The sequence below is a fragment of the Lethenteron reissneri genome, chromosome 56 (assembly GCF_015708825.2).
Source record: "Lethenteron reissneri isolate LAM-NWPU_2019-01 chromosome 56, ASM1570882v1, whole genome shotgun sequence".
NCBI classification, from domain to species: Eukaryota; Metazoa; Chordata; class Hyperoartia; order Petromyzontiformes; family Petromyzontidae; genus Lethenteron; species Lethenteron reissneri.
Genome location: NC_083834.1, coordinates 10097442 through 10110622, shown reverse-complemented (window position 1 = coordinate 10110622; position 13181 = coordinate 10097442). Strand labels below are relative to the sequence as shown.

Sequence of the window (13181 nt, the reverse complement as noted above, 5' to 3'; positions counted from 1 at the left end):
GTTTGAATCCCTGGTTCAATAGAGAGGGCTTCAATAAAGAGGGCTTCAATAAAGAGGGCTTCAATAAAGAGGGCTTCAATAAAGAGGGCTTCAATAAAGAGGGCTTCAATAAAGAGGGCTTCAATAAAGAGGGCTTCAATAAAGAGGGCTTCAATAAAGAGGGCTTCAATAAAGAGGGCTTCAATAAAGAGGGCTTCAATAAAGAGGGCTTCAATAAAGAGGGCTTCAATAAAGAGGGCTTCAATAAAGAGGGCTTCAATAAAGAGCAGAGGGCTTCAATAAAGAGGGCTTCAATAAAGAGGGCTTCAATAAAGAGGGCTTCAATAAAGAGGGCTTCAATAAAGAGGGCTTCAATAAAGAGGGCTTCAATAAAGAGGGGTTCAATAAAGAGGGGTTCAATACACCTGTTTTGTGGAGAAGCACCTATGAAGGTCGGCACGGCACACGAGGGGGGGGGGTGGCCAACACCACGCTCGGCCGCCTTTGTCTCCCCAGTGGCGATGTTTACTATACACCGCACCAGGTACTAATTTGAGGCTGAGTCGACCTAGGGAAGGCCCAGGACCGAGCGGTTCAGATAATCGTCACTGGTTTTGGCCGTGAGAACGACGTTTAGGCTGTCGCCTGATGACACTGGTTGTAACTACAAGCGAAACATCGTACTCAAATTGTAAATGTTGTGGGTTTACCCTCCAATACACCGGTGTGCTGAACTAGTGCTGTGGTGGCGAGATGTTAACTACCTCGCCTCGTATACAGGAGGTTGTGGGTTCGATCCCGACCGCGACGCCTGCTGCTGTGTATTTGAAATTTGCGCGTTCTAGCCGTGGTCGCATGGATTTTTCTCCAAGTTTAAAATCAACACACGTCTGGAGTATTTGACTGCTGTAGATTTGCACACGATGATAAGCCACTTTGTTGAGCTGTCATTTGTGGCCATGTCACGTCTGAAAAAGAGCTCTCGAGCTCAGTGGGCCTTAGCTGGTAAAAATAAAAAAGTTTAGTTTTTATTTAGCTTATATAAAACTTTTATTTGCGGCCCTATTCTTCCTGTCTCTGTCCTACTGTGCTGAATGGGTTTCCTATTCCCGCACGGCCAATCAATTCCGTTGCCCGCGGAATATATCCTCAGAATTTAAAACGCGGTGACAAACATCAGCCTCAGGTGCCGTTTCATTGTCGTCTGTTGTATTGCAGTTTTTTTTATTTTAAAATAAATATTGTGTACATTTTGGTGACAATCTGAGTCTCTCCTGCAAAAGGAGACATCCCACGAGCGTCAGCTGCTTGCCCAATGTAAACGACGGGAACTAAACCGAGATTCCCCGCCGGTTTTGCCGACGCCAAACCCCCCCCCCCCCCGGCCGCCCCTTGCAGGATCGCCGGCGGCGGCAGCAGCAGGAGATGGTGGCGCAGGAGAAGGAGGTGGCGGACAAGGTGGCGGCGCGGGCGTTCGCCAAGCGCTACCTGGGCGACCTCATCCCGGCCGTGTTCAGCAGGTGCGCGACACGGGATACTTCTACGACCCCGTCGAGAGGGGTGCGCGGATGACCGCGGCGGAGCGCGACGCCGCGCGTCCGACCGTCGTGGCGGCACCGCCCGATCAATTAGCCGCCCCCCCTCCCCTCCCCCCGTGCGCCGTGAGGAGAGGTGGCGCCGCCACTTTAGCAGCGGGTTTGGCAGTCGCAATTCATTCTGTTGCGGTGCCTCCGTCCACACGTCTCCCACGTGTGCGTTCCCTTGTGCCTTCCCGTACATCCATCCGTCTGTCGTTGTACCGCCCTGCGGCGTGGCGACCCGGGTTCGATTCCCGCTCACGGTCGACACCGGTGACGATTATCTGAAACCGGTCCTGGACCTCCCATAGGTCGACTAGGCCTCAAATGAGTACCTGGTGCGGTGTGTAGGCATCGCCACTCGGGAGATAAAGGCGGCCGGGCGTGGTGCTGGCCACCCACCCCCTCGAGTGCCCTCATAGATGCAACTCGCGAACAGGGCTTGCCCCAACGGACTGCTACAGGTTATACGGGTCTCTTTGTACTGCCCTGTGTGATGACCCCACGTTTCCCCGTGTGTCCCTAGATGTGGAGAATGCGTTCATGCCCTGGCTGATGAACGCCGTGGAGGCAGAGCTCCATAAGGCACTGGAGGCCCGAGCTCTCCTGGACTGTGAGCAGCCAAACACCTACAATACATCAATACAAATTTACAAAGTGCACACAACAACAACACAATAATCGCCATTTGCCACTAAGCGGCAGTGACTTGAAGTGTCAAGCGCCCGCTGACAGGAGGTCACAGGACCGACCCAGGTGCCATGGGTTGACTGACTTGAGATGACTGGCCGATACACCATGTGAACCCACATACACGCAGGCATACACACGTATATATACATAGACATTCGGTACTTATACACACGGTATATCCACAAGTTACGTGCATTAAACATATACACCTGTACACCCTACATACACATGTACATTCTCTCAGTTTGCTGCGTTTGCCAGGACCAAGTTGGTACTTATTCAGTCTCTGGATCTTAGTGCATAGAGGGTAGGGGATGTTGAAGCCCGAGATGGCAGCACGCCCTCTTGAGCTGAGAGTCAGGAGAGACTTCTACACATTTTCGGAAGCGCTCACAAGCCTGGGTTGTTCTCGTTCTTCGCAGCGATCATCCGCGACGTGGCAGCTCGTAGAGAGAGGAGCTACGGAGGAGGAGAGCCTTCTGAGAGCTAAGGACACCTGGGATGTCATCTGAAGTGACGCCAACCCAAAACATCTTCCCCATTCTCGGTGGTTTCAGAGGAATCGTAATGGCTGCGTCAAAGCCACCGAGTTCCTGGCTTCGAATCCAGAGCTTCCCATTCGTGTGGTATTGCAAAAAGAAGGCGATGTCTTACAGAGTATAATGCTGTTGTGCTATATTGCCAATGAGTGAGCACAACAATAAATGTAATTGTCAAACTGGATTTTTGCTTCATTCCTGAATGTGAATCAAATACATTTCTTTTTGGTAAATATACCTGCAATGGATATCATTGCGTTGATGTGAATGTACTTGAATGTTGGAGGGTTGTTGAAAAGTCTGTGTCTGAACAAAGCAAGCGATGGGTGACCTGGTTAGCGTGGCAGCCAAGAAAAAGAATGCGTCTGAGAGGGCCCGTACACTGAATGAGATGCAGCGATGACATCAGTTCGTGCGAAAGTGCTCGACTGATTATTGAAATGCAAGATTCGTGAGAGGTGTTGGTGGCATGGAAAGGCCTTCGTCCACAGCTGATGATAACATGGTTAGACGACGTTATATTCATACACGTTCCCGTTGAAGTGAAATACTCTTGGTCCATCATCATCATCGATGTCCCAAGGCTTTAGTCCCCACCCTGAAGAACACCGCCAACTCCTCGCCATATCGCAGCCCCACGCCTCCAACACCTGGCAAGCCCTGGTGGTCACCCGTCCCAAGCACCAACCAGGCTCAAAAGCCTGCTTAGCCTGACGTGCGATGAGGTTGGGCACGGTCCATTCCTCACTCAAGATGAACCGCAAGTGCTGGGTGTTTTCTCGGTGTAGAAGATTACATCGAGGCCTTCAGCATGAATGTGTGTGTACCTTGACGAGCTCCGAGTAACGCACATGGCTGCACAGTTCATCTGTTTGAATTTTTTTTATTTCACATTACAGGCGAAAGCAATTCACTTCGATAGCACGTAAGGGTATATAGGTCTTTTCAAAGGTTGGGGATAGGGGTGACTTGATGGTGATGGAATGTTCATTGAGGGTTACATGTGTGTAGGTGTTGGTGTAATCTTCTGGATGTGTCTGGTCAGGAGGCATTTGTTGGCTGGGTTCATCTGAAACAAAATAATGACATGCGCTTTTTTTATACTCAACATACATTTGTGTCTATATTGACGAACACACACACACCAAGATCCCCATTTAGCCTTGCATGCTGTTGGAGCAAGTACTGTTAGCGAGCACCTATGAAGGCCAGCATGGCACAAAAGTAGGTTGTGTGGTCGGCATCACGCCTGGCCGCCTTTGTCTTCCCAGTGTCAAAACACAATACCATTCCAATACACTTGCCACCATTCGCCACTAAGCGGCAGTGACGTCACCATGCCGCCTGTGCCAGGTTAGGTGCACTCCGACGCCACGTGATGTGTCGGAACTGACTCCGGTGCCATGGATTGCCTGACCAAGATGACTGATAGATGCACCAAAGACAAAGACTCCCCATATAGCCTTGACCGACTGTTGGGGCAAGTGCTGTTAGCGAGCACCTATGAAGGCCAGAATGGCACACAAGGGGGTGGGTGGCCAGCGCCACGCCCGGCTGCCTTTGTCTCCCCGGTGGCGATGTTTACACACCGCACCAGGTACTCATTTAAGGCTGAGTCGACCTCGGGGAGGCCCAGGACCGGGTCATATATTCGTCACCGATGTTGGTCATGGAATTGAACTCGGGTCGCCGGGTTCGTAGCGCAGCGCGCTGACCGCTACACTACCGCTCCCCACTGTTTTTTGGCAGCTGCACCACACAGACTCGCACACACAGACCCCACACCGCCACTAAGTGGTGGTGACGTCGCCACTAAGTGGTGGTGACGTCGCCACGGCGCTCGTGCCAGGCTAGGTGCACTTTGAGGCTGTCACGTGAAGTGCGCACGGCTCGCTGCTGGCATGAGGAGGTCAAGGGGCAGACCCAGAGGCGCAACGACCAACAGGCCTCCCCACTCCCCGTGGCTACGGAGCGTGCGTCTCCGCCTCACCTCGCCGCTTACACCAAGGGGTAGCTGGCGGCGGTGGCGATGCCGCACTGGTTGTTCTTGTTGCGGCTCATCAGGATGTAGCCCTTGCTGCCCCAGTCCGCGCCCCAGCTGCTCGCGGGGACGGAGAGACACGGGGAGACGGGTCGAAGGGGGGTTAACAGCGGGATAAATAATGATTGAACACATTCGTCAATAACACTCCGCCTTCGAAAGGAAACTGAGCGTTTCGTTTTAATGAGCGGATGTCTCGGGAGGTTATTGTCAATTGTGCTTGAGCACCACTGTCAACGCAGCAGCACCATTTGAATCAGTTCTGTTTCACGGGGAAACACAGGGGGTGCTTCAAAAAGATGTGAACACTTCTCAGAGTGTGCGACAATACCATGAACAAAAGTGCTGCCTCCTCTGGGCTCTGGAGACCACCTGGAGAAGATTCCAGGCACGCGTTGACAACGATGGCGAACAAGAGACTTTGACTTTTTGAAGCTATCAACATCCACTTGTTATCGTGTTACAGCGATAGTCCCATATAAGTGTTCGCATTTTTTTAAGCACCCTGTGTATAGAGAGGGAGGGCGAGACGATTGGGTATAAGAGAGCCACGGGGGAAATGCGGGACAGCGTGTGGAGAGGGCACGTGGTGGGGGGGGGGGGGGGCGTGCGGAGGGGGAAACGTAGAGACGGACGAGACGCGGGGCCCTCGCCTGTTCTTGACGAGCCAGAAGTCGGCGCTGTCCTGGGTGCCGTAGCCCACGGCGAGCACTCCGTGGTCCAGCTGCTGACTGCTGCACATCGGCTCGTCGTAGACGCCTGGGCAGGTGGGTGGTGAGAGGTAGACACACACACGGCGTACACACACACACGGTGTACACACACATTCAAGAATAATCCAAATATCCTCCGTGTAACCTGCGTAGCGTTAGGGTAAGTGCTGTTATTTACCATCTATTAAGGCCACAACGTCACGCAAGTGGTGTGGGGCCAGAACCACGCCAGCCAGTCATCGTGTCTCCCCCACTACTGTGCCAACTGTGTTTTAGCCACCCGGCGCTCCGCTCGTTGTTGTGAGCATCGCACCGCCGCCCTCCGTTGTGGTTGTTGGGAGGGCGACTCGCACCGCCAACTGTCCATGAGCAGCAGCAGCAGCGTCCTTCACGAGCCTTCTCCTCCACAGAGGCCGATCTTGACGCCGCCGGTACCCGGGCATCGGCAACGTCCACTCGGTTCATCAAAACCACGGCACGGAGCCGGCGCGCTGCTCACCGGAGGCGTACAGCTGGAATGAGGGATTGCTGGCGTCGATGCCCACGGAGACGGGACCCACGGACGCCACGGCCTGCTTCAGCTGGGCCTCGTCGCCCGAGGGGATGTCCACGAAGCCCGTGCATGTCGCCCCGATGCAGCCCGGCTTGAACTTGCAGACTCCGTCCTGCGTCGGAGGCACGCCGGACCGCACGGCACCAATCGTCACGGCAGCAGCAGTGACATCGCCATCAATCATCGAGGCGAATAGCAGTGGAATCAAAACCACGTCAAATGTCGTCAGGACGAGGGTCTCTGGACGTCAGGATGAAGATCTGGGGAGTCCTCGACACGCACACACCGACGGACACTCGCACGCGTACAACCGCCGCCATTCGCCACTAAGTGGCGGTGACGACACCACGGCGCTCGTGCCAGGCTAGGTGCACGGTGAGGCCACGTGAAGTTGTCGGAACGCCCGCCGGCAGGAGGTCACGGGGCAGACCCAGCAGGTGCCACGGGTCGTCCGACCGAGACGACCGCTGCCCGATGCACCACCCGTGCCCTTCCCGTGCCCCTCCCGTGCTCCCTCCCGTGCCAACACGCACGCACCATGGCGGTGTAGGGGTAGCACTCCTCCGTGTCGATGCCCTTGTTGGCGATGATGTACTGGAAGGCGTTGTCCATGAGGCCTCCTTCGCAACCGTTGTTGCCGAAGCTGCCCGAGCAGTCCACCAGCTGCTGCTCGCTCAGCGACACCAGCTTCCCCGTCGCGGCGAAGTGCTGCCCCTCCAGCGAGCCCGTCTGTCCCGGGGGGGGGGGGGCAGCACACGGACACGAGGCTCTCACGGCGGTCGCGCAGCCCGGAGACACAAGGTGGATACAAGGTGGAGAGACACGCGAGTTGGCACGCAGTGCGGACTCAGGGCGATGGGCGCTGTCCACTCACGGCGCTGAAGGCCCAGCAGGAGCCGCACTGGCCCTGGTCCTTGACCCCGGTCACGTAGCCGCTGTCCCTCCAGTCCACGCTGGCCGGCGCCACGGCGTCCCGCGCGGCCAGGAAGGTGGAGGGGGCGCGCGGCTCGCGGCGCGTGCGGTTCAGGAGGCAGTGGCCCACCACGAGGTCACGGAACTCACGGCCCGTCTGGGTGGGCGGACAGAGGTGGCGCGGGGGGAGGGGGGGGATGGAGGGAGGGGGGAATGGAGGGGGGAGGGAGGTGAGGGAGGGGGTGAGGGAGGGAGGGGGGAGGGAGGTGAGTGAGGGGGTGAGGGAGGAATGGAGGGTTAAGAGGGTGAGGGAGGGAGGTGGGAGGGTGGAGGAAGGGAGGGGGGAGGGAGGGGGTAGGTGAGTGAGGTGGGGAGGGAGGAGGGAGGGAGGAGTGAGGGGGGAGGCAGGGAGGGAGGAGGTAGGGGGAGGTAGGGGGGAGGGGGGGTGAAGGAGGGAGGGAACGACCCATCGCAGATCCCGAGTCACCACCGCATCCCAAGCGGCTAGGAGTTCCCCATCATCGTGTCTTTGTCTGCCCGGATCAATCCGGGGACTTTCGGGTAAATGTCTGGAAATTGTGGCCCAGACGACGGCGCCGTGGGCCACGCCACTTCGAACACGACCAACGCCGTGCCTCGCTACACATCCTGCAGCCACTGGGAGCTGTTGAACTCGTCAATCATCTGCATTGCCACGCTCATTTATTTCAGGCAGCTTTTTGGTGTTTTCGTTTGTTATCTTCCCCCCCCCCCGCATCTACGAAGCCAACTTAGTCATAGGTCTCATAGGCTCATCACACAGAGACCCATAGACTCACTACACAGAGACCCATAGACTCACACAGAGACCCATAGACTCACACAAAGACCCACAGACTCACACAGAGACCCATAGACTCACCACACAGAGACCCATAGACTCACACAGAGACCCATAGACTCACACAGAGACCCATAGACTCACCACACAGAGACCCAGACTCACACAGAGACCCATAGACTCACCACACAGAGACCCATAGACTCACACAGAGACCCATAGACTCACACAGAGACCCATAGACTCACCACACAGAGACCCATAGACTCACACAGAGATCCATAGACTCACCACACAGAGACCCATAGACTCACACAGAGACCGATAAGAGGAGTGGAGGGAATTGGAGGATGCCTTTACCCTGTAGTTGGATGCTCACAACAACAACAATCACCACCAGACACAGCAGCAGTAGCAGCAGCACAGCGCACCAGATCGGCGAACTTGTTGGTCTCCAGGCGGTACGACACCTTGCCCTGGTCGGCCAGGAGGTTGTTCTGCAGGACGAGGCGCAGGTTGGACTGGAAGATCTGCTGGCGGAGAGACTCAACCTGCTCGCTCTCGTAGCTCTTGCCTGCGAGCAGCGGGGGGGGGGGGGGGGGGGGGGGGTCACGGTCCGAGGTGGAGGTGGAGGGGGGGTGCAAGGGGTTGAGGGTCAGCGCGGGTACCAGGGTGTTTGGGTGCTGGGGTCACTGTGAGCGGGTCCGAGTGTTGTTGGGGTCGGTGTTAGGGTCAGTATTAGGGTCAGTGTTTGGGTCAGTATTAGGGTCAGTATTAGGGTCAGTGTTAGGGTCAGTGTTAGGGTCAGTATTAGGGTTAGTGTTAGGGTCAGTATTAGGGTCAGTGTTAGAGTCAGTATTATGGTCAGTGTTAGGGTCAGTATTACGGTCAGTGTTAGGGTCAGTATTAGGGTCAGTGTTAGGGTGAGTATTAGGGTCAGTGTTAGGGTCAGTGTTAGGGTCAGTGGTTAGGGTCAGTGTTAGGGTCAGTGTTAGGGTCAGTGTTAGGGTCAGTGTTAGGGTCAGTATTAATGTTACGAGCAGTCTTTGTCCTGTTCGCCTTGTGCTGTTCTCTGGTCTAACACTGGTGGTGAGACTTGGCCATAAAGAAAGCTGTCTCTGGTGTAGACCAATCAGTTTCAAAAACAATTCGTATAACATGATCAGAGCGTGTTAATTTGCATGTTTTGCCACAAGTAACGTGTGTGGCTAATGCAGACTTGATGCCTTGCAAACGGTATCATCTATTTGCCGTTTGAACATCTGGACACAACTCCTAGTTGCATAGGCAGACAGGGGTCAAACGAGTGCTGGGTGGTGAGTGGTGAGCGAGGTGGCGAAGTGGTGAGCGAGGTGGTGAGTGGTGAGCGAGGTGGTGAGTGGTGAGCGACGTGGCGAGGTGGTGAGCGAGGTGGTGAGTGGTGAGCGAGTTGGTGAGTGGTGAGCGAGTTGGTGAGTGGTGAGCGAGGTGGTGAGTGGTGAGCGAGTTGGTGAGTGGTGAGCGAGTTGGTGAGTGGTGAGCGAGGTGGTGAGTGGTGAGCGAAGTGGTGAGTGGTGAGCGAGTTGGTGAGTGGTGAGCGAGGTGGTGAGTGGTGAGCGAGGTGGTGAGTGGTGAGCGAGTTGGTGAGTGGTGAGCGAGGTGGTGAGTGGTGAGCGAGGTGGTGAGTGGTGAACGAGTTGGTGAGTGGTGAGCGAGGTGGTGAGTGGTGAGCGAGGTGGTTAGTGGTGAGCGAGGTGGTGAGTGGTGAGCGAGTTGGTGAGTGGTGAGCGAGGTGGTGAGTGGTGAGCGAGGTGGTGAGTGGTGAGCGAGTTGGTGAGTGGTGAGCGAGGTGGTGAGTGGTGAGCGAGGTGGTGAGTGGTGAGCGAGTTGGTGAGTGGTGAGCGAGGTGGTGAGTGGTGAGCGAGGTGGTGAGTGGTGAGCGAGGTGGTGAGTGGTGAGCGAGGTGGTGAGTGGTGAGCGAGGTGGCGAAGTGGTGAGCGAGGTGGTGAGTGGTGAGCGAGGTGGTGAGTGGTGAGCGACGTGGCGAGGTGGTGAGCGAGGTGGTGAGTGGTGAGCGAGGTGGTGAGTGGTGAGCGAAGTGGTGAGTGAGGTGGTGAGTGGTGAGCGAGGTGGTGAGTGGTGAGCGAGGTGGTGAGCGAGGTGGTGAGTGAGGTGGTGAGTGGTGAGCGAGGTGGTGAGTGGTGAGCGAGGTGGTGAGGGTCACCGTGGTGAGTCTTCCACGACTCCCACTCGAGCTGCTCCACGCTGAGCGACTGGGTGAGCGCCAACAGCGCGGCGAGTGCCGTGACACGAAGCAGCATCCTGGAGTTGACTCTACCGCGCCATCACCGCCGGTGGCATCAGCGTCAGCATCATCACTCGACCATCACTCCACCATCACCACTGCACCATCACCACTCCACCATCACTCCACCATCACTACTCCATCATCATCACCACCACCATCATCATCACTCCACCATCACCACTCCACCATCAGAACCCCACCATCACCACTCCACCACCATAAATCATTTATAACTGACCCGTTACAATCATCAATCCATCATAATAAACAACACATCGCCATCAGTAATCAATAATCATTAGCAGCCAGCAGTATCACGAGAAGCATCATCACAGACAGCGATGTCATTATCGCGAGCATCATCACCACCAGTAGCATCAGTCAACAAGTTTTATCTCAGTGGCCCTGAGGTTCCCCGCGTGAGTGAAGCCAAACCCACGCATCCCGAGGGATGAAATCAGTGCCACTCGACAGGGTGGCCCACAAGTCTGGAATCTTAGGGGGGAAATAACAAAGTCGTCTTTCTTGTTTGTTTATGCAGGCCCAAGATGTCTCCGAGTAGTAAGGAAGGACGAGTCCGGATCAGAGTGAGAGGGTGGTCGCTGTTGACTTTAGCAGACTGCATCCAGACCGCGAGCCAACAGCACAGAGCTGTGGTTCTTGCCCAATGATCCCCGACTTATTGGACACCCTCCACAGCAGAACCAACTTGCTGCTGTGATGTCCACGCAGCTCATTTGACCTCCATTTTAAGTTGGGGGGGGGGGGGGGTGCTGCTGCTGCTGTTTTATTATTCGGGTTGGAAGCCGGGATGAGCTGCCGGGTTCCTAAGCGCAGCGCGCTAACCGCTGCACCACCGCTCCACACAAGGCAGCGGCCTTAACAGACTGTTGGGGCAAGCGCTGTTAGCGAGTAGCAGCACCTGTGAAGGCCGCCACTGTGGCACACCGGGGCGGAGGTGGACAGCACCACGCCCGGCCGCCTTTGTCTCCCCTAGCTCGACTCAGTATTTTAAAACGAGTTGAATCTTGCTCTGGTTGAGGTCTCCAGGTTTTGGGGAACCCCCTCTGGTCAAATTGCTCCGATTTTCAGTTTCTGCATGGCGAGTCCCGTCCAGAGTATGTGGCAGCTGCTATGAATGTCCGCGTGGTGATACCGCATTGAGCTATCATTTGTGAGAGCTTCTGAAAGATATCTGCATAGCTCAGTGGGCCTTTACCTAGTCAAATAGAACAAATAGTTTATAGTTTTTGCAATAGTTTTAATAGCAGCACCATTTTTCATTAAGTAGTCATCTTCGCTAACGAGTTCCCGCTCCTCACCATCTCGCTCACCCCACGACCCTTTAATCTCCCCCCTTACAACCACCACCACCACCGTTCCCTCGTCCTCTTCATCACCTCTCTCCATGGCTATCACTCATTCCCCATCTATCCATTAATCATCATCAATTGCTCTCGTCAATTGTGCTTCTATTAACTTCAAAGACAATTAATTTATTCATTATCAGAGCAAATTTGTTTGCACGTTTTAGCACAAGGACGTGTGGCTAATGCGGACTTGATTCCTTGCAATAGTTACATCTTATTTGTTGTTTGGACCTCTTAACACCTCCTGTGTTATTGCCAGACAGGGTGAAACCGCATTCTTATTCATCAAAACTCTGCCTTGACTACGAATTCACGCATCACAGATTCGCCCAACATCCCCTCCCTTGCATCGTCCTCACGGCCCCCCTCCACCGCCCACATTCAAACTCGCCGCCCGCTCATTTGCCGCGACCCATCACGACGAGACGAGACGCTCAGAGCTGCCGCCTGCGTCGGATCATCTCCTCGACGGTTGCGCCGTGAACCCCCTTGGGTACACGGCGGATCGAATGCCCGGTGGACGCCGTTGGAAATCGTAAAGAGGCTCCTCAGCTGACTGAGAAGCAAATCAAGTGAGGACCCATCCTTACCTGCCGTGGAGTAGAGAAGGCTTCTGAAGAACAGGTGAGTTCCTGGTGAGTCCCGCACCCTGTCGTACCTGGGACTGAGTGGGGACTGGCGCCTTATATACACACACAGAGCTGGTGGATCACCTGCAGTCACAAGACTGCAGCTGGGCGCGTGTCAGCACGTGTGTGTTTATAGGTTGTGTTTATAGGTGTGTGTGTGTGACTGTCAGCATATTAGTGTACAGATGTGCGTTTATAGATGCAACGCGTGTGTGAGACCACGTGTGTGTGTGTGTGACCACGTGTGTGTGAGTGCGTTCATGGGTGCATGCGAACGCCGCTTGCCCAAACGCCTGTTTACGGCTATGGAGGTGGGAGAGGTGGTTGCACAAGTGTCAGCACATTTGTGCACAGGCGTGTGTGTGCACAGGTGTGTGTGTGCACAGGTGTGTGTGTGCACAGGCGTGTGTGTGTGGGCACAGGCGTGTGTGTGTGCACAGGCGTGTGTGTGTGGGCACAGGCGTGTGTGTGTGTGCACAGGCAGCCAAACCACCACGTAAAAAACTAAAATATAAACTACATCAATATCATCAATATACTCAATATACTCTCCAATAAGCTGAGCTACTAACAGTAAGTCATACATTACAATTCTATGTCGCAAAAAATATATATGCCTGCAGTTATTTTTTTTTACATCACACAGATATACCCCGTACTGCCATAGACAAACCCAACCTTAAATTATACACTGCATTATTATACACTACCCTATACCTTAGACTATACATTGTAATATTACACTATGTATTATTCTACCCACCCTACTGTATACCAGCTCCTTACTATAAAAAAGTCCTTCCCTTTATTACTGCTAATCCTACTTCCTCCCTATATTACTGCTAATCCTACATAATACACGAGCATAATATGACATTGATACCCCCCCCATCACCTACACATTCCACAAGTAGTGACTAATCCCATATCTGCATTTTCCAATATACGCTGCCAAGCTTGGTGGTGTTCATTCAGACGCTGTCTTTCCGACAGATCTGTTCTTCACCTGAGGACGGCTGCTTGCGTTGTGGCCGAAACGTCGTCAGAATTGTATTTTATTATGTTAAA

General features: G+C 54.5%; 1 protein-coding gene across 2 annotated transcripts; it reads right to left on the bottom strand.

Annotated features, from left to right (window-relative positions):
* Positions 1–3655: 3655 nt before the first annotated feature.
* LOC133356914 (procathepsin L-like) lies at positions 3656–12234 on the bottom strand. Of its 2 annotated transcripts, none has more exons than XM_061574608.1 (9): positions 12075–12234; positions 10031–10140; positions 8259–8401; positions 6970–7164; positions 6633–6824; positions 6042–6207; positions 5483–5588; positions 4779–4886; positions 3656–3857 (listed from the first exon to the last, which is right to left on the bottom strand). In XM_061574608.1, the coding sequence occupies exons 2-8, from the start codon at positions 10125–10127 to the stop codon at positions 4787–4789; spliced, it is 999 nt and encodes a 332-aa protein (XP_061430592.1). In that variant the 5' UTR covers positions 10128–10140; positions 12075–12234; the 3' UTR covers positions 3656–3857; positions 4779–4786. The 2 variants fall into 2 exon arrangements, with proteins under 2 accessions (XP_061430592.1, XP_061430593.1); XM_061574609.1 differs by having other exon boundaries at positions 4791–4886.
* Between the last annotated feature and the right edge of the window lie 947 nt (positions 12235–13181).

Bases quoted from the DNA above. Each gene is read 5' to 3' on its own strand.
- LOC133356914 (XM_061574608.1), bottom strand. From the start codon at position 10,127: ATGCTGCTTCGTGTCACGGCACTCGCCGCGCTGTTGGCGCTCACCCAG. The intron at 8,402-10,030 runs GTGACCCTCACC...CGCTGCTCGCAG, and splicing joins GTCGTGGAAGACTCACCACG to GCAAGAGCTACGAGAGCGAG. The intron at 6,208-6,632 runs GTGCGTGCGTGT...CCTCCGACGCAG, and splicing joins GCTACCCCTACACCGCCATG to GACGGAGTCTGCAAGTTCAA.